This window comes from Ambystoma mexicanum, chromosome 6p, assembly GCF_040938575.1.
Source record: "Ambystoma mexicanum isolate Mex_15411 chromosome 6p, UKY_AmexF1_1, whole genome shotgun sequence".
NCBI classification, from domain to species: Eukaryota; Metazoa; Chordata; class Amphibia; order Caudata; family Ambystomatidae; genus Ambystoma; species Ambystoma mexicanum.
This window is the reverse complement of record NC_090935.1, coordinates 89,357,958-89,384,591: the sequence shown is the minus strand read 5'-3', so window position 1 is coordinate 89,384,591 and position 26,634 is coordinate 89,357,958. Positions and strand designations below refer to the sequence as shown.

Genomic DNA, 26,634 nt, shown 5'->3' with positions numbered 1-26,634 from the left:
AAAAATACTGAAATCAGATAATGGACCCCCATTTACAGGACAGGACTTCAGAAACTTCGCAGAATATATGGGTTTCCATCACAGAAAAGTAACACCATTTTGGCCCCAGGCAAATGGTACCGTTGAACGATTCATGAGCAACGTTAAGCGCCCCACACAGATAGCTCGCCTGACAGGAGAACCAGTGGAAACATTACTGTGTAAATTAATGAGAGACTATCGCAACACCCCACACAGTACCACAGGCAAATCGCTGTCCGAAGTCATGTTTGGAAGAAATGTAAGAACCAGACTACCCCACATAAGTCTGGAAGAGGAAAGGTACAAAGGTGACGCTGAAATGAGACAGCAGGATGCGTCACGGAAAATGGACATGAAAGAAATGGCTGACAAGAAAAGAAGGGCCGAAGAGAATGATCTAGAACCAGGAGACATTGTCATTGCAAGACAGACACAAAACTGCAAGAACATGGCGGCATTCAGTGAAGAACCCCTCACCATAACACAATGAAAAGGGTCTCGCATCACGGCTGAAGGCAGTACCCATGTAATGACAAGAAACAGCTCTCACTTCAAAAGAATGCCAGGGATCATACCTCTAGTTGAACCTTGCACACCAAGAGACACCGGGGAACGGGATGCACCCTATGAAGGAGACAGGGAGGATTCCGCCACAGATGAGCCAAGTTGGCTATCGCAGGAATCGAGTGAGAGAAGTAACTGGAGGCCACAAAGGACTCGAAGAAAACCGCACCGTCTCATCGAAGAAATGGCATGATCCCGAACTTTATGTTTAGTATCGGGAGGGTGTGATGTCGTCACTATCTCCCTTGTGACGTGGAGAGGAACACGAGGCAACGGGAAGGGGAGGGACGGGATGTGTTTGACTGAGGCAGTTCCTGAGAAGCTGTATTTGAATAAAGACGTGTTTGATCAAGTCTCCTTGCATCCGTCCGTTATTTGGAACCACACCCAGATCACGGTGTCGGAGTCTGCGTTAGACTGATCCACCTCTTAACACATTGTAACATGTGTGTTATTTCATTTCTTTCATCTACTATGCTGCGCTCAAGACTGTTTCTTCTTTTTTTTTTTTGAATGGCAGTGGTATACTGTTCACCTCCCTTACTGGAGATCAAACTCCTTTTCGTTTCCATGTAGCATTCTGTGTTTGCATCATTCATTTCATTACGTCTCTGCTCTTTTCATTTTGTTTCGTTACGTTGCTTTGTTTGTTCAATGCAGAGCTTCACCATGCCAACCAGCAGTTTCACTTTCCAAATGGCAGCACGTTTTTCTACGCTTCTAGGTCCTTTTTCCTGAGTGTTTCGACGTCACAGCTCCTGCTTCTGCGTTGTACCATGCCTCGCGCCCTGGTAAGTTATGTTCAGTTTTACTCCAATTTAAAAAATGCTTTAACCATTTCAGCAACTTCCTCCACAACAAATAGCATAATTTACTATGCAGCTGTTGCAACCTTGCACACCAAGAGACACCGGGGAACGGGATGCACCCTATGAAGGCGACATGGTAGCTGCAGTGGTGAGGACACTTACCAGGCTGATGTACTGAGGTACAAGGAGGGGGGCTGGGAAAAACACAAGGGGTGGCAGATAGTGGGTAGGGGGAGGCACAGAGGACAAGGCAGGATGTGTAGGACATTAATGCAGGATGTACCCACAGCATTAGCTATTTTTATAGGTAGTAAAGTAACAGTTGTGAACCCAGCAAAAAGCGATTGTTTTTGTAGATATTCTCTGAATTAAATCTTACATTGTGCCAACATATCTTTAAGGTGTAACTGCAGAGTACCTAACTGTTCCTGTGTACATTATTCAATAGACTGAACTTGACATAGCTACAATTCTGTGTTTGCCAATGCTTGTTGTATCAAAGCTTGCTTACCGGAATGAAGGACATCCCCACGGTCTGAACACAGTGTCGGGACAATTTCCTTTCAGAAACCAACCCACCTAGACTATGATATCTTAATTATTTGGGTAAATCATCTGACATTACAACATTATTTGTAGTTTGGATTAATTCTTTTAATGACAACTTGACATTTACTGTGATTTACAGTCAAAGGGACATTTCTTTTCTTGATCTTCTGATCGAAGAAACTAGAGGGCAATGTGCAGTGACACTGTTCCGTAAACCAAAAGATAGAAACACCATCCTCATGATCAAAGTCAACATCCTGTCAGTCTAAAGGAAAATATACTTTTCAATCAGTGTTAGAGGCCTAGAAGGAATTGTACAAACCTTATGGAATATTTTGTTTTTTTTTGTTTTATTTTATTGCATCAGTTACCAAAGGAAACTTTAAATGCATTGTGGAGATAAAAAGAAAAGAAAAGAATTGAAAAAAAGGAAGAAAAGGAAGAAGAAGAAAAAAAAAAAAAAAAAAAACACACATATATATATAGGGGGGTGGGGAAACAGTATAACTCGAGAAAAATAACTAAATGTCCAAAATTGTAAAGGTTTCTCTCATAAAGTTCAACAGAGCCAGGGTCGTAGATACTTTTTCCCCCCCTTCTCAGAATTAGCCACCTGTCCTGCAAGGTTAAAGTGCTTAAATTTTTTTGAAAGGTGCGTCCCCAACCATTTCTCTCTGAACTTAGTTAAGGTAACACAATTCATCGCTAGATGCTGTAAGGTTTCAGCCTCTTGCCCACAGCCTCGACACAGCAGACTGGGTTTTTCCTCTTTTTTGGTTCTTCTCCCTAAGACTTCTCTTGTGTGGAAGAGGTTTAGTCTGAATTTTAAGAACTGCTGTCTTTCCGTATTTGAGGGAAATTTATCCAAGTAAGGGTGGACGGTGCCTCTGCAATAGTGCTCGTCCATGCCTTGGGAGATTGATGGCAAAGCACTGAGCCTGTCCAGGGTGGCTATCCAGTCCCAGTCCAAGAGTTTTCTCTTTACCATGAGCGGATTTAACATGAGATTGTCTGGTTTTAGTGCTATGGTATTCAGGATTTCTAAACAAATTAATTGCTACTTGGTTAGGACCGGAATCAATTGTCTTTTGATTGCTTTGTTAATTGCCACAAATCCACTTCTTTCCTGGGGGTGCAGACATTTGCAGAGGAGTGTCAGGGATTTCCAGACCATAGATATGTAAAGGGACGATAGGCCTAATTCCTTACGCACACTTTCCATTGGAGTTGATGTCGGTAAGCCCAATACTCTTTTCCAGAATAGGCCCTCCAACAGTTTCCAAACATCTGAATTGATCAAGAAATTTGCCTCTGCTGCGTAAGTGAGAATTGGCACAACTTTCAGTTTGTAGAAATCTATCAGAGGACGAAGGGAAAAAGAACAGTATCGTCGCTTGATTAACAAGGCTTGCGAAGCTAAATTCGTAACTTTACTTCTAAGCCGGCAGATACCTGGACCATCTTGGATGCTGTTGTTTAAAGTTACTCCAAGGTATATCATGGACGAAACCACTGGTATTTCTTCCCCGGAAAGGTACCACCTTAGATTTTTCATGCCGATGATAGGTCCTAGCCTCAAGATCTTTGATTTTTTTAGATTTATACGGAGGCCGCTTCCTTGTGTGTATGACTCGAGTGCCTTTAGTTGCCGCTGAAGGCCGATGGCCGTTTGGTCTAGCAACAGAAGATCGTCCGCAAATAACAGCCTTCCCACGACAGTCTCCGCGATTTTTGGGGGGAAACACCTCACTGCTTCGAAAGCTTCCTGCATGTCGGATATAAAAAGGCAAAAAACAGCGGGAGCCAACGGACAGCCCTGTTTCAGACCGTGCATGGCCACCACATTGTTTGAGAGGTTGCCCTGTCCGTCCAACCTTAATCTGAGGGTTGTCTCCGTGTGTAGTGCTTCGAGAGGTTCTCTCAGGTTGGTCGGACATCCCCATTTCCTTAATTTGTGCCATAGCATTCCGCGATGAACAGAATCGAATGCCTGTTCCAAGTCTATTGACGAGATATAGATGTTCTTATATTTCTTGGCCTTAACCATGCATTTGATTATGTTGATCAGTAGCACATTTAAGGATGTTCCAATGCCCTTTCAAAAGCCTGATTGCCAAGGGTCCAGATGGTCTGCCAGCCAACTCCAATCATTTAGATGTTTCAAGATTAGTGCTGCAAATATTTTGCCGACGACATCCAAAAGGGCAATCGGTCTGTAGTTAGTGGGCACGGACCTATCTCCCTTCTTAAAGATCGGCACAATTATGGACGTCGTCCAAGATTTAGGTAACTTTTTTAGTCTTGTTATGTTGTTATACAAATCCAGCATGAACGAAGCCCATTTTTCCGGGTCCCTTTTGAGGATGTCGTTGGTGAGACCATCAGGTCCTGCAGCCCTTGAAGAATTGGACTGTTTAATAAGGTCTAGAATATCTTGTTTTCCAAATTTAAAGTCCCAGGGCTCATTCGATGGTAAGAATGGGGCAGGACCACAGATTTTCCTCATAGAGTAAAGGTTCCGAAAGTGAGTTTCCCAAACTTCTGAGGCTATTGGATTTACCATTTTTGAGTCGGAAGGGATGTTTATTTCATTGATCAACTTCCAAATACCAGTGATGTTTTTAGTAGATGTTGCATAAGTTGATGTTTGTGTTGCTTAACCCAGTTCCTGTAGGTGTTTCTAGCTTTAGTATACAGGACTAAGTCAGCTGGTGCTCCAGTTTTAACATATAATCTCCTGGCTTTTTTAACCAGTTTTTTTTTGTCACTACTTGGTGATCATAGTGGTGCCGCTTGCATTGGTGAATTTCCTTGGCGACTACTTTTGGGCGAAAGATCTTCAGTGTTTCAGCATATTCTATTAGGTTTGGACCTTGGTCCTTGATTAAGGAATCCAGCACCAGGGCCATCTCTTTTCTTCCCATGCGTAGTCTATTGCCACCAGGAGTTGACTCAAGAAACTGGTTTGGTAGATGTTTGCCTGGTACAGACGAGAGCTTATTCCAGGCCTCAGATTTGAGTTCCAGGATGTTGTGATCACTCTGGATCGTGGGGATCACTTCCAACGATATTAATTTGCCAAAGAGATTTTCTGATGCAAACATATAGTCCAGTGTACTTGTTTGGGCACCCCGTTTCCATGTGCGGGCGGCTGGTTTGTCACCCGCCAAGTTACTGTTTACCAAGTATATATTTCTGGCTAGTAGTTCCTTCTCCATGACCACGCCTCTCGTTATTTTTTTTGAGGCGTTCAAAGGCAGGAACTCTATTTTCCTCTGCTTCTTGTCGTAACATTCCATGTTCAAGTCACCACATAGCAGAATTTCAAGTAGTAGGCATTCAATCCTGGCGTCGTCTATGGCTTCCAGTAGGACTTCCATAAGTTTGTCCTCATCTCGGGCTGTCGGGCCCCAGTATACGTTGCATATAAGCAACTGCCAGTCTGAAGTAAGTGAAGCTGGTTCTGATGTGGATGAAATCCTAGTAAGTTGGATCCAAGGGTTTCTGTTTAGAGAAGAGAGCACTTTTATGCCACTGGTGCGCTTTACCCCCAACAGTAAACCCGAGCTCGGTCTGCCTTTTGAGCCCTTTGTTGCGGGGTTTAGATATAGCTCAAACCTGTCCAGAAGAGGTAGATCACACAACCAGGTTTCTTGCAAGCAAAATAGGTCGTAAGAGGACAGGTGTGTTGCTGAATTGCCAAGTAAATGCACATAACCCCTTGTGTTCCAACTCATGATCTTTATCCCTTTTGGTTTGGAGTTGTAGTGGGCACTCGTAGATGGGTGTTGCCGTTATGACTTAGCAAATAGGACCCCAGCCAGCCAACTCCAGTCGTCTTGACTATTCACCAAGTTTAGTTCTGCTTTTTCTGATTGAATATGCACTTGGTCTCCTCCACTATCAACCACTCGGGTCCCTCTACCACTATTTCCTGCTTTCATCGGATGATCCTTATAGGGTTTGGTAGTGGTACTTCGGTGGTTGTGTAGTAGATGTTTCTGAGTAGCTACACGGCCGGATCTGTTTTCCTCCTCCAACTCCCTAAGCACAAATCCACATAAGTTAAGTTTTGGGCCCAACTCTAAGAGTACATTTTTAGTGTTTTGATCACTTGTGTGAAGAATCACACTGTCGTGTCGCTGTTCATTATGAAATTCGATCCAGTCTAAATCCCTCGATTTTAATTTCTCCAGAAGATCCAGGGATTGTAAGAGCCTCATAACGTTAGCCCGATTCATAATTAAGTTGTCTTTGTAGCCTAGAGTTCTTTCCAATAGTATTCTGTAGTGTTCCTTGGCATTTTTTGCCCCTGGTCACTTGTGGGCATTGTGATTGTTGGGCCCACATGTCGGTTTTCTCTCAATCGTTTCTGCCCATGACACTGTTCTTTTTGTTTCCTTTGACGTGTCAGGGCTGACTCCTTTATTACTGGTAGTTTCCAGGGATCTCTGGACAAGAAAGTTCCGTCTGTCTTCCAGTGTTGTGTAAACCAAGGCGTTAGATGGATGTATGTCTGCCCTCTCTTTTTCTGTGGGGCTGGCCGATATTTCTCTACCGGAGTGCACTCTAGTTTTCCACTTGAGTTTTTTTATCGAAGACCGAGTTCGGAATCGATAACGTGGGCATTGAGGGCTTTTTGAAGGACACTAGCCACACCGCCCTGTCTATAATCATCTGAGCCTTCGTCTCCCCTTTAAGGTCGACTTCTTTTATCTTGCTGTATATTTCTGGATCTTCTTCCTCAATACCACTTTCTGTTCCGGAGGTATTCGATCCTGACTCCCCCTCCCATGTGGTGTTTATGTCTGAATAAACGGATAAGTCCATGAGAGAGATGTCCATGTTGTCATTTGTCGACGTGATGTCCAGTGGGCGAGGGGACTCATCAGGAGTTACTTTTAGGCGGGCAGCAGGAGCAATTTCTGTTTTTTTTATTACTGGTCTCTCATGAGTTGGCAGTTTGCAGGGAAGTGCCAAGTTCCTTGGAAGGGATAGACCAGTTGCAATTTTAGATCTCAATGTGGGTTTTCTTGTAGGCAAAGGTCTCTGTCCTATAGGTTTGTCCGTTGGTATGACTATTTTCCCATAGTTTTTGTCGCCTTTCTTGTTTACTTTAAGTAGACCTTCCTTCATTGGGGATAAACCTGATTTTGGTTTCTTAAATAAGTCAAATAATTTGATGTTGCTAGTTGGCACTGGAGCCTCGAGCTGATCCCGTGTAACCAGGGGCAGAGTATTAGTTGCAATGGAAGATGCTGAACATCCTTCCTTCGGTGCTAGCCTACCCTCCTTCATTACTGGGCTAATTGCCCGCACAGCAGGGTCCGTGTTGGTAGAACTGTCCTTGTATTTAGTAGTGGAAAGTTCCTCAAAAGTACTCTTTGTAGACAGAACCACCTGCTGGTTATGAGTCTGTTCCAGGGAAGTCGGACCACTCTCCGGGCCACCTGCACTCCCTAACCTGAGACTTGTCCTTTCCGATCTTCTTATTTCTTTTTCTTTTATGATTGGCTCGATGATACTTTTCAAAATGTTTGTCGTATGTTCGTCATTTTTTTCGAGTTTCGACTGAATTGCCAAAACAAAGCCTTCTATAAAGATTATTTTAGAAAACATCATTGCGATTGTTGTCGTATGGTCCCGAAGCTGATCATTTTGCGACTCAATAAGTTTCATAAAGGGGGCCATTACAAGAGCAAAAGCTGTGATCATTCCAGGATCGATTTGGGGATCCTTTTTAGAAGGAGCATCTCCTTGAGTTGATTCCAAGACGGAAAAGAGATCCTCGTCTGTGGGAGAGGGTTGTCTTCTTTGCCGTTTACTTGGAAACGGCGCTTGCTGGGGGAATACTCCTTTATGGAATCTTTGTGGGGGTCCCTGGGGTAAAGTTTTGTTGACTGAGGCAAGAGACCCTCCCCATTTATTTGGTGATGACCCCTTACGCTCAGGGATAAATGTGTACGACCCTGGGGTGGTCATTTGTTGGGATCTAGACCGTGGCATAGAGGGGTCCAGAAGACACTCTCGAATAGTCACCCTGTTTTGCTGGTTCGTACTTGAATAGTTTGTGTGGAAATCGGTGTTCAGTAAGGAAATCCCGAAGGGTTTCCAACCGTTGTCCGATTTTTTTGCTGGAGGCTGATCTCTTTTGTTCCCATTTAAGGAACCGAAGACAAAGGGGTTCACAACAGGAGGTGCGGTTGGCCTTAGAGAACCCGTCTCATCATCATAAGTTGCGCCCAAGTCCTTTGGGGAGGAGATAGTAGAATTTAAGGGAATCGAATTGGGCGAAACCTCCCACACTGTGGCCTTGGGGGACAGTCCTGTTTGTGGTTTCGCGTTCTGGCCCCTATCGTCAATGACCACCGTGCTATTAAAAAGTCCCTGATTTTCAATTTCTATGGGGGGTACTGATGTATCCGGGGTCTTGGAAGACTGTTGGGGCTGTAGGTGAAGCTGTGTGTGGGAGCCTTCCCCTTCTCCTATACTTGATCCGTTCACCACCTCCTCAGCCGTTTCCACATTTGTTTGTAAAATATTTTTGAATGAGGCAGTGCTGCATATAATGGCTACCTCGGGGTAGCAACCCACCCCTGTCCTATATGGCGAGAGCTTTGAGACCGGTGAGTCCGCCATTGTGAACAGTTAGTCAGTACGACCAGGCCAAATTACTAAGATTTCAGAAGTACCAGGTTGATATACAGGTCTTTTCAGAATAAATAGATCTTGCAGTTACCTTGCTGCCTTCTTGTCTCCCTGCCACAGTCTGCACATAGGCGCACTTCCCGAGTGAATCTGGCACTACCAGCGCCTAACAGCCGCACAACAGCTGATGGGCTTTTCCCCGCCGGGCTTAACGCCGCGAGGGTGACTCACGGCTGAATAAAAGGTCCGGATAAGTCACGTGATCCGTCACGTGATGCAGCGTGGCTCCGCCTCCTCCAGGAAGCAGAAGGGGCCACAGCAAGAGCTAACTGCAGCTCGCAATGCTGTGAATAGCAGGGTAGAGTTCAAACTGCAAAACGAAGCTCCAAGGTAATGCAAACACACCGCTCAGCTGACTCTCGGCTGAATAATATGTCCGGATAAGTCACGTGATCAGTCACGTGATGCAGCGTGGCTCCGCCTCCTCCAGGAAGCAGAAGGGGCCACAGCAAGAGCTATCTGCTGCTCGCAATGCTGTGAATAGCAGGGTAGAGTTCAAACTGCAAAAACGAAGCTCCAAGGTAATGTAAACACACCGCTCAGCTCACTCACGGCTGAATAAAAGGTCCGGATAAGTCACGTGATCCGTCACGTGATGCAGCGTGGCTCCGCCTCCTCCAGGAAGCAGAAGGGGCCACAGCAAGAGCTATCTGCAGCTCGCAATGCTGTGAATAGCAGGGTAGAGTTCAAACTACAAAACGAAGCTCCAAGGTAATGCAAACACACCGCTCAGCTGACTCACGGCTGAATAAAAGGTCCGGATAGTCACGTGATCCGTCATGTGATGCAGCGTGGCTCCGCCTCCTCCAGGAAGCAGAAGGGGCCACAGCAAGAGCTATCTGCAGCTCGCAATGCTGTGAATAGCAGGGTAGAGTTCAAACTGCAAAACGAAGCTCCAAGGTAATGCAAACACACCGCTCTGCTGACTCACGGCTGAATAAAAGGTCCGGATAAGTCACGTGATCCGTCACGTGATGCAGCGTGGCTCCGCCTCCTCCAGGAAGCAGAAGGGGCCACAGCAAGAGCTATCTGCAGCTCGCAATGCTGTGAATAGCAGGGTAGAGTTCAAACTGCAAAACGAAGCTCCAAGGTAATGCAAACAATATTCCAAAACATCTCATATTATTTGTGAATGTCTGTTAAAGACAGCTATCCAGAAAACTGTCTTAATGTAACATGCTATCCTTTTCCCTTCTATTAAGGATCTAGTACTGCGTAAGTGGTAGATTTGAGAGGTTTATGATCCAGGCATTTCTAGACCATTATTTGCATCCATAAAGGGGCTCAATCTCCAGCAGCAGGTCATTATCCATGTGGGAATTGCTCTGAATGCCAATTCTTCTTTAAAGTGGTGAAATTTGACTTTGAAAACAAGGTTGCGCCGCTGTCAGGACATACTAATTGTAAATCACAGAATTTCATTTATATTGTCCATGTAATAAGTGTTGTGTTGGAAAACCCTGGACACCTGTTCACATATGGATCAATGAACACTACTCCAGAATTCACACTAATGTGATGCCATCTCCTTTAGTAACACACTTTTATGAATTTTAACATATCCAGGACGATATCAAATTGTTCTAGAAAAGGTTACTCTAGACACACCTGGAGGATCCATTGACAGTAAGTTGTCAATACAAGACTGTGATGCTGGAAATGCATTAGAGGGACAGGGCCTCCATGTCCTTGTTATGCACTCCCTTATCATGTGTGTTCTGTGTTGTTATATGCACAGGAGTCCAGTTGGGACTTCTGGCAGTGCAGCTCTTTCTCTTTTTGGTTGTGGTGAACAGAGACGCTTGGATACCCTTATGGCACCCATGGGTGGAGGTACAACCCTGTAACCCTAGTATATGTTTTGGGCACCTGTGTGTGGCCCACAAAGCAGGATATTGCATGGTGGCAGCTCCATGCTGAATTTGAGAGGTGCTCTCAGTATCCTGCGTTTTGGGATACCCATGCCCTGCCATAGGAATCAGTGGATTCCTGATAGAAGGCAAGATGGCCCCTGTGGCCTCTTGATTTCTATTGCCTGTTACCTTGTTTTCCTAAAGTCCTGGGAAGCCCTGACTCTGTCCCTTCCACTGACTGGCTGTTGGGTGGAAGAACCATATATGGTATTGTGGGGAAGTCCAGGCTAGACTGACTGGAGCATTCCCAGTGACTGTATGTTGTGTGTACACCCTTGGGGTGGGTCCTGTGTGAATAGAGTGCGTGACTAATATGCATTCTATGTTATGGGTGTCTGGTTTCTGTGTGTGTGACACAAAGAATGAGACAGCCCTGCCTGAAACTGACATGAATGCAGTGTGGTGTGATGAAAGGCTGGGTGCTTGCACCAAGCCACATTCCTTGTTATGGATGTCTGGGTGGAAGTTAATAGCCTGAATGCCTGTGAGCCGCATTGGCTGCCTACTTGCATGAATTTCCTTCTGTCTGATTGGCTGTCTGAGCTTGGCTCAGCAGAGTGAATGATGGACAGATGTGTATATCTGAGGACTTCTCACTTCCCAATTTGTTCAGAAGCTGAAGTTAAAAGTTGAAGCTGCTTATCCTTGAAGCCCAGCTTGAAGAAGAAGAATTGCTGCTGCTTTCCTTCGACCAAATCTAAAAGCTTTTGAGTCTGTCGATGACGGATCCAAGTGAGGGCCTAGCTAGGAGACCTCTCCCCGCGCTAATAGGGAACATTGTGCAGAAGCTGATATTCATTGAGGTACCCTGGAAGCCAGTCCCGAATGTCTGTCGACCGGACGGAGAATGTGTTCACTGAGAATCTTGACGTAAAGCGCCAGTACATCAAGGCCATCGAAGTCCATTGTGACCGGGATTCGGAGGATTTCCATAACAGCTGGAAGCCCGTTGAGTCATGTTGCCTAGAAGCGGGGACAGCTTGACGCCGTGCTGCTCGATGACCGGAGTCGCAACGTTCCACCTTGCCAAAGAACATTGAACGAAAGGCTCACTTACAATCACTGTCAACCGTTTTGTCCCTGCCGGAGAAAGTCGAGGCCGTCGACGACCGAGGAAAGACCGCCAGTGGGTTTCTCGCCACCCGAAGCCAACAAAGATGCTGATGAAGTGAAGATCCGAAGTCTAACCCGCGGTCGAATCCCGATCACCAAAGATACCCCTGCGCCCGCTGCTGGGCCTATGTTCATCACTGAGTCTTCTTTGCAGCACTGAATTCTTTGCATTGAGGTGGACTGCATGCCTCATCTTCACAGGAATTCCACGATCGAAGCTGCAGTTTCAACGCAAGTGTTGAAATTTCATTGAGGTATCTCGAAGACCTGTGGCTCCTGCTTTAAAGGGAGTCCACTCTTGAGAGATCCATCGACGAACCGTCAAAGAAACTCTTCTAACTTAGGTACATTGGGGTTGTTGAACATTTTGACCAGGAAACAAGACTATTTAAACATTAATGGACCGGGCTTTTTAATACCCTTTATTACAGGTTGCCCAGGTCGGGGGATCCTCCAACTGTATCTGGGTAGCTGGAGACAGCATTCTGCCATTGTTTAACTTAACTTGCCTTCTATCATATGATCTATGCTGATACACATTGGTGTATGATTTGTATGCCATTTTAACTGTCAGCAGTTGATGCATTTTAAAGGAGTCAGTAGCTAAGTGTGGTACCACATAGACATTGTATATATTTGCCATGTTAGAATTTCCTGAGTGTGTTATTAATTGATGTATATATCTTGGACCTTATTTTCATATAAAGTACTTTGTTAGCACATAACATAGTGTGTGGACATTCCTTTGTGGGGGCTTGGGGACTACACTGTACTTAAGAACTAGCCTGCATCACCTCCTGAGAGCTTAAGCCTTGGTTGCTTGTCCATTCTACCATAAAGAGAATCTTGGCTGGGGTGATCTGTGCTTCTACTCTGCCATATAGAGTGCAGGAGTACAGATACCCCCTCCAGTCTTTACAGAGACCCATTCTGGATTTATAATTTTCGATTTCAAATTAATGGCCTCAATGATCAGATTGAATGGACAGCATGATTGTGAACACTGTAAGAAATACTATTTACACATTCAAATTACTGCTTTCCTAAAATGGATATCTACTGGGATGTCTACCCAGTGTGATGAATCCAATGGAGTTATCACAGATTCCCTGGCGATAGCCTCCTCCCATGTGGCCAGGGAACGGTAGCGACTACATGATCCAGACCCTGGGGGAAGCTATATGAGGGCGAATCATACGGGAGGAGATAGCCACTGGGGAGATGTCATGGCATTCATTGGATAAAATGCAATACCCCCCATTTTCCATGGGGAAGATTCCCTCTTACCCAATACCCTTTAGACCAAACATCCATCCATAACCTGAAGAGTAAAAGCGCCAAAAATAAAACGTTCAGTTATAGTTCTCTTTCATGTAGAACTGATCTTCCATGTGGAATTTTTGGAAAAGAAACTCCAAGAATTATGCATCAGAAACTATCAATGAACTTTAATTCTCACAACTACCTAACTCATCAGTTAATATCAGTTGACTTTCATTCCCACAACCACCCAAGTACTAAGAGGAGGAGGATGAAGGAATTGATACAGAACAGCAAGTGTAATGAGCATGCTAGTTCTTGGATGAAAGCACCTGTGCACGGGACCTTTAAAAATTTGAACAAATGGTGAGGGGGAGCTCAGGAGAAGAGATGTGCCAGTGAAGGCAGACAGAGGCTGCAGGCACGAGCCAGTGTGCGGAAGCTGGAGGCATGAGTTGGTGTGCAGAAGCTGGCAGCACAAACTGGTGTGGTTGAGCCAAGAAGCTTGCTGCAGAGAAGGGACGAAGCATGGTGCAAGCAAGGCATGCCGTGGAGATGCCAGGAACCGAAAGAGGATCCCTGGGTGGATGGCAGCCAAGAGAAGCAGTATTGTCCTTACTTACCGGGAGCCGAGGAGAGGCCAGTGTGCAGGAGCGGAGCCATGAGAGTGCCTGAAAAGAAATCAGAGCCGCCCAGAGTGGGAAACAAGTGGCGGGGGTGGACTGAGTAAGAGCGAGCAAACCCAAAAAAGCTACAGAGAGCCATTTAGTCTGCCAGAGCAGAGCAGGGACCCCGGGGCATTTCGGCAACCGTGCCAAAGAGAAGTAGAACATTGGAAGTTACGGAAAGTGAAAGGACAAAGAAATTGTGTATGAACCAAAATTGCAGAAGATTTTGAATATTGTGAAATTACAGAAAGTAAAGTAATAAGAAGATTGTTGGTCAAGTAGATATTACCAAGCCAACAAGAAAGGTATATACTACTTGAATATAAAAAGAAACTAAGATATGAAAGTCCTGGCAGGGGAGTACAGCAGGCCGTTGTGAATACAATAGAAGTCTTGGCAGGGGAGTACACTAGGCAGTTGTGAATAAAAGAGCAGTCCTGTCATGGGATTACACCAGGCAGTTGTGAATACAAGAGAATACCTGGCAGGAAAGTATACCGGGCAGAGAACTCCTGGCAGAAGAGTGCACAAGGCAATTGTGATTGCAAAAGTAGTCCTGGCAGGATTGTACACCAGGCAGTTGGGAATGCATAAAGAGTCCTGGCAGGGGATTATACCAGGCAAATTGCAAACCTACAGGGAGTGTAAAGCAGAAACAGTGTTTGTTAAACCAAGAAGGAACTTGTGTTAAAAGAAAGAACTTACAAGGTTGAACTGTGTTCATCTAACAGGATTGCTATGGGCCAAGGAAGGTATAAAGCCGTTGGAACCATTCTACATTTCTTTAAGAACATTTTTATTGCATATACCCGTTTATAGACAATTCCCTTGTCAATGTAATAATTTTGTTTTAGTGTTAGGGTCAGGATAGAACATTTGGCCACAAGGCGGGCTTCTGATTTATGACAGCCTAACAAAGACAGATCCTTCGTTTCTTTTGCTTAGGTAGGGGAAGGCCTCTTTAGAATAGGGTCAGAGAGGAACTTTCCCAACCCATTCAAGTTGAAAAAACGTTTATAACCTAAAACTTGACAACTTTGTGTCAGCCTTTCACTACTGACCCTTTACACTAGTCTAAATGGTTTTACCATCTTGGTAAGAAAAGCATAATGATATGGCATGACAAAGCATTGCTTTTTTCATACATCCTTATGCTTCAGTAGAAGCACATTCAGCATTCTAGTTGTATGTACGTCGCAGACGTAATGGCATCCACATTATTATATTTCTTAAGCAATTCAATTTAACCATTTTGGTTGACCGATGCAGGTTAGAAAACCACTGGTGCCCCTCTAGCATTGCATACGGGAGATGAAGTAACAAATAGTATTGCATACGATGGTAAGCTCTGTCATTTTTCTGTGCAAAGTATATATGTTTGGGAAATTGAATCTAGATCAGTGGCAGGATACCAAGCAAGTTAACTGTGGCACTCAGCATTTCCTAGTGATTTTTTGTAGTTACAGAATCTTCCGTCAAATTACATTCAGGTAATTGTATTGCCAGTAATTAAAGGATCAAAATACAAACAATAATCAGAATAAGTATATTATGTAAATTGATTCTGTAGTTCATTTGGTTGCAATATGTATGGAAGGCTGGTTACTTTGAAAGAAAGGTCATATGGATTGAGCAGGTACTTATTGCAATTAAGATGCTTTTGGACATCCAACTCCATATGCAATACCACGATGCATGGGCCTAATTTGAGAGTTTTGGCGTGTTTTGATGTATGCGCTTCGTCGAAGCTAGTGCACCCATAAATCACTGAATGATTTGGTTGCATTGTTGCACAACGATCTAGCAGCCATCAGGTGTATTTGATCAATACTTTATTTACCTTCATGTCTACTAGTTTTAACATGCCAATGCACTTTAGAAGTTATTATTTATTCTGTCAAATTGATTATTCGATGATTGATGAAATGATGAGGCCAACATGTATTTAAGTATATTGTAGTCAGGAAGAGCATATGTGTTCATTCTTAATAGATGTGTATGTAGCAGACACATAATTCTGCGGTTCAGAAAAAATTCTTAAAAAATACCTTTCTTAAATGTGCATATATTGCCCATATATACGCAGAGAGTCTACACATTCATATAACTGTATGAAACTGGAGCAATATCCATATTTGCAACCATTTTCAATTTGCCCCTGAAGCTTTTATGTCCATTAATGAACTGCATGGAAAGGAATGAAGGAACCCCTGAGCATGTTTCTGAATTGTTTGTACTTATCCTACTTTCAGTAGGAAGATTTCTGCTGAGCGTGGAGATTGTAATGTGGCATGATGGGGGACATTAGGGGTGTAAAACAGGGGTCTATGACATTAAAAGGGCTGAAGGACTAAGCAGGAAGATATAACTTTTAGGTGATCAAGATGTTCAAGCGAGGAAGAAACATTGTCCCTACACTACAGCCCCATAAGAAAGTGAATTGTTAGGTCTTCATCTCTGTCTGTTTCTCTTCTTTCGGGGTGCTAAGGAGCAGAATGGACATTTATAGTTTAGGCGAGATGGGCCTGAAGCAGAAACACTATATGGAGGAAGGCGCAAACAGGGAACTGAGAAGCTACTGACTGTTGGTAATTGGGGGCGGGGGCAAGTGAGCAGCTCAGAATTTAATCATGTTATCACAAATTGACTTTATTTTTAAATGTCTTATTATTAAAAATTCCTTGGAAGTTCTGCTTGGAAAAGGGATCAGATATGGTGTCCAGTTAATATGTCTAATGCATTTTTTCGAATGCAAAAATGTCGAAAACATAATGTCGAAAATCTTTTTTTCGAATGTATAATTTTTTTATTTAATACGTTTTTTGGGGGTTTTGGTAAGTAAAATAAAGTGTAAAAAAAAAGAAACATTCGACATTTTTTTTCAACTTAATATTTTCGACATTTTTGCATTCGAAATTATTACATTCGAAATATTAACTATAAACCATCAGATATATGCTCTTTGATATCTTATTATGTAATGATATGTTACATAATACGTACCTACACATAAACAATATTGCAAGGAATCTCCATATTTAAAAAAATACATTTACATCTGGAAAGCAATCTCTCTACTCTATCCATTTCCCTTATGTGTGTGTTCCCTCATTTTGACGATTCACCTGTAAAGAGAACCTGTAAGCCTTACTCAGACACACTATGGCTAGATACAGAAACACATCTGTTGATTCCAATCTTTGCTTACCTGGAAGAACAGCCAGGGTATACGTTACACCACGGTCACGGAAAAAGATACCTATTTCACAGGTGTACGTGCCAGCATCCTTCATCCTTAGATCCTTTATCGTCATTGTCACTGTGAGCTTGGAGATGTCATCCCGGAGATAGATTCTGTCATAGCTCGCTTCACGTTGATAAGGTGACGTTTTCCAAATCACATCCTTATTCAGATCTTTGTACCAGAATTTGTTATAATTTTCGTGCTCTGCATCATAATTGCATGGGAGAGACACAGATTCCCCCAGCCTTCCAGCCACAGCCAAAGAGTGCACTTTAACAGAATGTTAAAAAAAACTTATTGATTATCTAGAAGATGCAAAGTGAGCAGGAATATTCAATTTTTCCCATTTTAGATCATTTGTTTTGCCCTTACATATACACGAGTGTGAAGAATGTTAGCTATGGCCTCATATGATATCATATAATATTCCATGTGTAATTCTTCATTTTAACCTGAATAAATATCCATAAGACACATAAATCAAAGCTCTCAATATCTATAGTAAATAGCAGTAGACTTTATTAATGTGGATATCTCCATTAAACCACATAGAATAATGTATACAATATACCAATATAATCAATCCCATGATAGAAGATTCCTCTTTTAGCAGCATAGCACTCATAAAATAAATGTACCGAACAATCAGTCCTCGTACAGAGGAAGATACAACAAACAATAATACCATGAGATTAAAATACACATAGAATGAACAAGATAGAGATAACAAGTGGAAATTACATGGGTCATCTTCTAGCTAACAATTCTCAATAAAGAAGTGCTTCATTTACATACTCAATTAAGTTACAAATAAAACTTTCATCACTATAATACCTTTTTGGTAGGTTCTAATTGTGGCCATCATAAAGAGGGGTTTCAGCTGCTTCTTACGTAAATCACTACAATTCTTGCAGCTTGGCAGAAAATGCCCCAGATCTTCGTCAGCTCTCCTTCCACCATTATGTTTCGAAGATGAGGCCACCCCATTTCCAATGGGCACGTGTATTTATTGGGAGCACTTTGAGCATAACCATAAACATGCTTCTCCTGAAGTCATGTGATTTAATCTAACATATATCTCACCTACATCTAGCGGCAACCCGCTGGCTTTGTATAATTTAAGTGAGGGTGGAGTTCCCACTTTTATTCTTTCCATTTCCCTATCATGGCAGGGGGCTTCCTGAGGCAGCTCCATTCTAATATTTCTAAAATCACTTCATAGTAACCCCACCTTCATAAAAGATTGCAGTCCTCATTGTACCAGGCATATTTCCTTTTTAATTCCAAGCGTACTATCTCGGCCGCGGCGTTTCATATTTGGGTTTTTTAATCTTCAAAAAGAACGAGCCCAACCTCAAGTTCACTGTGGTGGCTATATTTGAACCCCCAATTCCAACCTTATTGCACTGTTAGGTAACACCTAAGCTATCACGTCACCCCTTGCACCACCTGACTCGCTGGACGCTGCCTGCCCGCTCCTCCATGCCACCGATACAGCTGTACCCCTCCTTTGCGCCCCTCTGTATTCTACCTTCCACTGTACATCTGTTGGGTTATTACCTCTGAAAAGCATTCCTTTATGTATCTGTATTGTTGTACACCTCTGAAAGTGCTCCGTTACTTCTCAAAGCTAGTTCTGCACTCAATAAATACCATAATAATAATAATTATTATTATTATAAGTTAGGCGGTCCTAGTGGAAGACCTGCTAGTTTTTTCAACGTTTTGTTCTGAGCCACCAACAATTGCTGGCAATTGGCGTACCCCGAAATCTCACTCCCATATAATAATATTGCTCGTTTTTTAGCTCTGTAGACTTCCATGCACTTCTTTAAAAATGCGGGCCCCAAATTTGTAATAAAACCTCAACCATCCTCCCGTCTTCCTAGCAAAAGTAAGGCCCAGATAACAAAACAAACTCACCAATGCCTATTTTTACTCATCAGATTCCAAACATAATAATTTTTCTCTTTCCCAAAAACTACGATTTTTGTTTTTTTTCCCATATTCAGGTTTATATCATTTCTGCGAAAATAATGTTCTGCATACTCAAGGCTCCTTTGAGCCCCCCCAGTGTTAAATCTAGGAGGGCAGTGTCATCTGCAAACAGAAGTGATCCAAACGACACATTATGGAGGGTAGGGGAAACATTTTATACCCACTCAATACAGGACTAAAATCTGATAAAAACAAGATAAATAAAATAGGGGCCAATGAGCATCCTTATTTGACAAATTTAAAAAAAGCAGGTTGTCACCAACAGATAACTCACATGCACTCTTCTTGGATATCGTCCTTCAATACAATGGCCCTCATTAAATCACACCGGCGCTAAACGATGGCGCTATTAGCCCCATGGTTGGTGACGGTGTTGTAACAAATCCGCCATGGTGAAATGGGGAATTACCGCCCCATTCCAAGGTTGGCGGGGCGGTATTTCCCCATTTCACCATGGCCCTTCCCCATTCACATTTTTGCCCCATTGGGCTCAATGGGAATGGGGAAGGCGGCAATTAAGGTACCGCAAATTGCGGTACCGTAATTGCCTGCAAGGTCCCTTTGCGGGTCCCTACTTTAACGGCTGGTCCAGACCAGCCGGGCAGGTCGGGTCCCGCGAAGGGACCTCGTAGTAAGGAGCTAAGTGGTTAACGGCGCCACAGCCTTTTACGACGCCGTTAAAGGAATGGTTCGCCCAAAATTTTTTATTTCAAAAATAGATAGGCAACATAAAAAAAAAATGATTGGCGTTTTTTTTTCGAAGTCCCTATGTAAAATTTTGAGCAATTCAAGCTCAAAGATAGCACATGGGGGCATCCATTTTGTGAAATGGATGCCCGCCGCTGTGCTCGCTTTGGCTTTTGCGGCACTAATGAAGGAAAAGCCAGCCAGCTGTAGTAAACAAAAGCTACCACTGGGTGGCTTTTCCTTCATTGGTGCTGTACGCGGAGGACGGGGACCGGAGACTACAGGCAGAAAAGCTGCAGCTGCATCTTGGTAAGTGCTATTTTTTTTATAAAAATAAACACTAGCTGCGGTTTTTTTTCTAAGTTTTCCGGGCTGGAGGAGCCTGGGAAAACTTAGAAAAAAAAGCCGCAGCTTTAAAAATGTTGTATTTATGTTTGCGGTTGCTTTTGAAGCGACCACAAACATAAATACAACGTTATTGTGTTTGAAAACGCTGCGGTTTTTCTTTCTAAGTTTCTCAGGCTCCTCCGGCTCGGAGGAGCCTGAGAAACTCAGAAAGAAAAACCGCAGCATTTTCAAACACAACCGCAGACCCAAAGTGAAAGCAAAGGCAGGCAGAAACACAACACGGTTGTGTTTACATGCCGCTGTGTTCCTGCCTAAATCTGCTTTCCCATTTGGGGCTCTAGGGCTCCCCGTGGGAACCACCCCAACCCAGAAGGAAAGGAAAAGGAAAAGGCAGGAAAGGAAAAGGGAGCCCCAACCACAGGACAAGGAGAAGGGAGGACAGGACAACACAACCAGGGAGTGTACCAGGAGGGTACCAGGAACAAGGAAAACAGGAATCATGCAACAGGTAAGGAAGGCACAAGGAACCAGCGAGGAAACACAATCCAATTCAAACCGCGTTGAGACGCGGTTTGAATGAATGGCCGGGCTCCTTAAATAAGGCTACCAACACCTGGGAGGCTTGGAACGCAAGCCGTGCTGTCTCCCAGGCGTTGGTTAGCCCGGAGAGAGCCGTGGACCGCAAGACTGTCCAAACCGAGTGCCCCGTGCAGCGTGCATGCGCGGAGAATGCGAAACGGCCGCCCACGCATGCGCAGACCAGCATGACCAGGGAACCCGGAAGCGCCCGAGGACCAGGACAACCCCGGACCCCCCAAGCGAAAGCGCGGGTACATCCTCCAGGATGGGGCGCGCCGCTTCAGGTAAGTGAACCCCAAGGTGGGCGGCGTGACACTTTGCTACAGAAATGATTGAGAGCTATGGTTTCTAACTTCCTCCATTCAATATTCCTATTTATGGAGTCGAAAGCCTTTTCCAGAGCCAGAAAAGCAATGCATAATTTCCCCCTCTGATCTTTATTGCTAGGACATTCAATATAAAACAGTGGTCAAGTACTGAAAAACCCTTTCGAAACCCGGCTTCAGAAGCATGGCAAATATTATTGGTCTCGGCCAATTGTTCAAGCCTATATATTTACTAAAGAGCTTGTTTGTCGTGTCCAACAGGAAATTGGGTGGTAGCAGTTAGGGTCCTCAAAGGAGCCTCTTTTAAAAAATTGAATAATAATGCTCCAGCTCTATGACTTCGGCATAACTCCCACTAAACGAATAGCATTAAAGAGACAAATAAGTAGGGGTATTCACCAATCGGGCACCATTTGGACACATCAGAACGAAACCCATCAGGGCCTGCAGGTTTTCCGATGGACACAGATTTGATGGAAAGTGAAACTTCACCCTCGAAAAAGTCTATACCACATCCCTTTAACAGTTTCCCTAATTTGGAAATTTCCACAACTGGGTTGAAAAAATCCTTTATAAGTTTTTAATCCATTCATCTGCGGATATAGTGCCTTCAGTGGACCCACCCAGGTCATCAATCTTCTGCCACTGGTTTCCAGAACTTTTGAACATCTTTTTCTAGAACAGACTTCTCCAAAATATCACAAAGCTAATTATATACAATCTCTTTTTTTTCCCTCAGGTCTGTTTTATATTCTTATTTAGGCAGCTCCCCTCGTATGCCTTCCCACATTTTACAACCATATTTAGCTGGATTTTTAAGACAAAAATATATTTATTAGATTTTTAAAACAAATATACATTTCCAATACATATGGATTTCAGTAACATTCCTGGACTATGTCATTTTATTACTATAATAACAGATACCATCTGGCATCATCTTGTAATCTTATACAATGAGCTAATAACCCCACAGCGATATTTTCATATCAAATCCAATGTAAAAACAGAATATAATAAATTGACACACACAAACACAACACGAAAAAAAACCACCCCAAAATGATTCACTCATACAGACTATTGAAAGGACTCCATAATTAAAGATATATATATCTTCGCAACCTTATTTACTAATAACACCTTCTCATATTTTGATAATATTTGCATTTCTACCAACCAATCTTCCATAACAGGTTTTTTCCTGTTCTTCCAAACTCTAAGAATTAACTTAACAGCAATCACCAAGGCCTTGACAATCCATGCATCATATTCCCTTGCAATAAAACATCTTCCTTTACGCAGTAGTAAAATCACATTCGCAGCTGACCTAGGAATAGTTATGTTAAAAACGATATCTATACAGTCTAGGACCTCCTTCCAGTAAGTTTGTACCCGCGGGCAGCTCCAGAGTAAATGTAACAAAGTTCCCCTATCCCTACCACAACTCCAGCACACATCTTCATTCATTAACTTAAGCTTATACTTTTTTTCTGGAGTCCAGTAAATCCTCCCAATAACATTTTGTCTTACGAATCGTAAACACGTGTCCATTTTTGTTTTAGATCCTACTCTAAGAAGGTCATCCCACTCCTCCTCTGATATTGTTAAATTGAAAATCTGGAAAAGCTTTGAGGGTCTGTAAAATGCAAAGCTCACATCCTGCTTACTTTGTTGGTTTTGCTTGGCTGTGGAGAGAAGCGCACAAGGCAAACTCACAATTTGATGGTGTGTTGGAGGAGTTTTGATTTGATTTTGGTGCTTTCAGTAGAGTTTTGTAGGAGTCTTGAAGATGAGTGTTGATGAGTGTTGATTGTTTGTGGTTGCTTTTTTGGTGTTTCTTGTTCCCTATTTTAGCCCATGTATGTTTCTCTGTGTTTGTTAGTCCCTCAAATCTTACCTACCCTCATTTACTCCTGTATATAAAGTACAAAAATCCCAAAATATTTCTGTTGTATTTTCCTACTTCTTTTTTCCCTTTGTTACCCAAAAAAAGCAAAAAAGCAAACAATGTTTCCTAACACATTTGCCTTCCTGTGTGTGTTTTGCGTGTATCCAAGAAGTCTTCCTGTGTGCAGTCACCTTTCTTATCCTTACTATTTTTGCTTTGAGAAAAAACGTTCCCTTTGTCGTGCATGAATCGATTTCACTGTGTATTCATTGCATATTGATACCGTAGTCCTCACACACACACACACAGCAACATTGTGCTGAGAGGGTGCCATGTGGAGAAGAGGAGGAGATGTACTACGGATCCACCTCCATGTCAGAGGAGGTAGCGAGAAACCACCTAGATTTGGTGGGAGGGGGGTGAAGTGTGAGGAGAGGGAGACAATGGCTGTCTTGGAGGTGGCTGTGCTGGAGGTGACAGTGGCAATTAGCTGTCGTAGTTCCTGGAGCTTGCATACTTAGAGCTTGATGTTGATAGAGGGGTGATGGTACCCAATCAGCAGCAGTAATGAGTGGTAGCCACCGAGAGTGCTGGGGGATGTGGAGGTAGGAGAGCATGAAGAGGTACGGGTGCTACAGGAGACTGACAATCACTGGGGGAGGAGCAGAATATAGTCTTTCAGTAAATGCCTCAGGAAGAGGAGACTGGAGCCACTGCACATTTGCCTAATCAGGAGGAGGAATAATGTCGGATGATTCTTCCCTTAAGTGGGATAGGGCGGGCTAGACGTCATCTCCATCCATGACATCCATACAACTCTGGTCATGGTTGTGGTGATACTTCAGCTTGCTGGAGAATGAGGCTGTCATGGGGGAGACAAAAAGTGTAATCAACAACCTCTGCAAAAAGACAGAACATTGGGTGCCCCAAGGAAGTATGCCTTTGGCACCTCCTCAATGAACAAGCACTGACACAGGTGGCACAGGATATGTATGAGGAGCACACATCACATGCAACACACATCGCTGGTGCAGCACCCTCCTTTAGCGGTTATGGCAGTGACATAAAGTGTCAGATGACACTACACCTCATTACCAGCCAAGCAAGACGTAACCATGATTTTGCCCTGACTCTGGGCCAGCACAAATGCTTTCTTGATCCCCTATGCCTGGCCCAGCACAGCCAGACCCAATAGCACCATAAACAAGCAGGGCTGTGGTTTTACCACCACCAGCAGCATGGCATTCTGTTGGTAGTGTGCAGGGTGTGGCGCTACTGGGTCAGGGGAGGGGAGGAGGGATGAAATGATGAGACATGTAGTGTACGCATATTTTGTGTTTTTATATTAGGCCCTCATAAGCTTTACACGCAATGGTCTCATCTACCCATTTATACAATACCACCCCACAATTCTGGTTAAGGTACAGTGAGGTATTCAGAAATCAAAATGTTTTAAAAGGATAATGTAACTTCAACTAAGTTGGTCTCCAGCTTTACCCTGGAAATCACCACAATGCTAGAAATCACAACCAAGAATCCACAAAAAGGATTGTACCTGCCTTTATGAGTCTCACTATTATCAGTCCATACAAACATTCATTCTAATATACATCATATAAATATGTTGTATTATTTATTTATTTATTGTATGGTATAGTTAACAAATTCTTTTCACACATTTAAAACAGCCACAAAATCTATAGACAATACAAAAGCTACAAATTTGCAAATTTAAAATGTTTTACATATAAATAACACACATGATACTAAAACAGAACTACATATGAAATAAAAATCATCATCATTATTTCACCAGACAGAGAACAATAAAAGGAAGATTATAATAGCAGCAGTATGAATTAACAATATAAGATCACTCAATTACTGACAAGAAATTTTCCATCTAAAATTCTTCTTCATTTCATCTTTCAAAGAGCCGGTTAGAAATGCACATTGAGGTAGCATGGTCACACAATAACCAATGCCAAAAATAAGCAGAACAATTACCATCCAAAATTAGGGCAAATTTCCCCAAAATACCATTGAAACGTCTCCCAATTTAACACATTCTATAAATAAATGTTCAAGAGTTTCTACCATCTCACCGCAATATCGACATAATCTTTCATTCTTGGGAATTTAAGTCTTGACCCTTTTACATCAAATGTTGGCAACAGATTCAATTCCAATCTTAACATCATGCGTTGAAAGTATTTAGAAGGGTGCTTACTTAAAAAAGACAAAGGGACATTAAAAGGACAATTCCTTACAATGATCATACACCGCAACCAAAAAGCGTTGTAGGACAACCGATGTATAATCAAATAAAACAATATCATCTGCTTATAATAAATAGTGGATGAAACAGCTCCTAGTTTGGGAGGATTGGCTGTCACAGTGCCTAACTTTTTTTCATATCTTGAATATAAATACTAAATAGAAAGGGGTCCTTGAGTTGTTTGAATTCCAGTTCGTATAAATACCTCGCTGATGTAGTCTGACTCTGATTCTAATGTTAGTGTGCAAGGCTATTAGCATATTCAAAAGTGCACCAGGGCATCCCAATGTATGCATTTTTTCCCATACTTTTTCTCTTTTAACACAATAAAAAGCTTTCATATTATCTAAGAAAGCTACAGATAGTTCTCCTTTGGCCACCTTATATTGTTCACCCAGTGCGTGAATTAAAAAAAACTATTTAGTGACATGCTGACCCCCTTTCTAAAACCAGACTGACATATATATTGATCTCCTTAGCCCATACTAATAATACAGCCAAAATAAAAGTTGAAAAGATTATATATGAATAGTCAAATAGGGGGCTCTGTTGAGCAGCAAAAGAAGATGGTGGCCTGATCATGAGCTCCGGCCCCGATGAAATCCTGATAAAAAAATATCCTACCAAGTGCTGATACTCGATGGTAGAGCTAAAAGTGAGGGCCGACTTTCAGCCCACTCTGCGACCTCATTGCCCTGATCGGACCACCTGCGAAATTGGCGGGGCTGCAGCAAACTGCATCCCACATTAGCCGCCACGCTAACAGGGTAGTGCGGCAACCTGATTCGAGGATTTGCTGGCCTGCGGGGGAAGATGCAACAGCCCGCTGAGTCATTGGTGAACGTTCTACTTGGACCCGAGGGCTGGCAGGGAACGGTGAGACCTGGGAGGGACTGCCTGCTTGGGACTGCCTGCTCTTGTCAGAGATGAGGCATTGTGAGCGCCGATCCACTTGACTGATCCACTGGACCAGCGTTCGTAGATCTGATCCGGACGTTGGGGCTCCTCCTCCCCTCCCTACAACCATTTTTTCATGTCGTGTGCTGAAGGGCGTGGCGACCCAGACACACCTGGCTATTAAAAGGAATTAGTAGAGAAGCTGGAATGGCAGCGTACGGCAGGTGAGCGGCTAGTCCTGATCTTCACAGCGACCACATTTCCCCCGTGAGCTTACATACTTGCTCTCTCACAGACATACTACGGCAAACAACACCTGCACTGCTATGAGTCGTGGAGGCTCGGGGAGAACGCTAGCGAAGAGCGGGAAACACAGCATTACACTGCAGCAACATATGAGACAGGTACCGATCCTAGGAGGGGAACCATACATTAAGGGCCGCAACTTGAGCAGGAGACCAGTCCTGAGGCCCTGTGACACTACAGCAGGGATATTGAATAAATATAGCAGTCCTGTGTACACACAGGTCTACCATCCGGACATCCTGACCTGTGGGCCCACATATTCAGCCCAGTGGGCCCTTGCACGGAGTGCTCTCTTTGTGATACAATCCCAGTGCATAGGACCTATGTTGAAACACGAACACACAGCAGAAATAGAGGTGACACCAGGCCGGGACCCCGGGAGCTGCCGCCATGGAGAATAGGATGATGAAGGGAGCGAGGAGGAAGAAGGCCCCCATGGATTTGTTCACCAACATGCTGGCAAAGCCCCCGGGCC

At 43.4% G+C, this 26,634-nt stretch overlaps 1 protein-coding gene across 5 annotated transcripts in view; it reads right to left on the bottom strand.

The window, feature by feature from the left end:
• LOC138511226 (CMRF35-like molecule 1) overlaps window positions 1-26,634 on the bottom strand; it is a 103,481-nt gene that overhangs the window by 62,614 nt on the left and 14,233 nt on the right. For 4 of the 5 annotated variants that reach the window (XM_069626766.1, XM_069626767.1, XM_069626765.1 and 1 more), the window contains exon 2: window positions 16,814-17,119. The exons of the other annotated variant lie outside the window; for it this stretch is intronic. In XM_069626766.1, coding sequence (XP_069482867.1) covers window positions 16,814-17,119 — 306 coding nt within the window. The remainder of the gene's footprint in view (window positions 1-16,813; window positions 17,120-26,634) is intronic. 5 annotated transcript variants of the gene reach the window in all.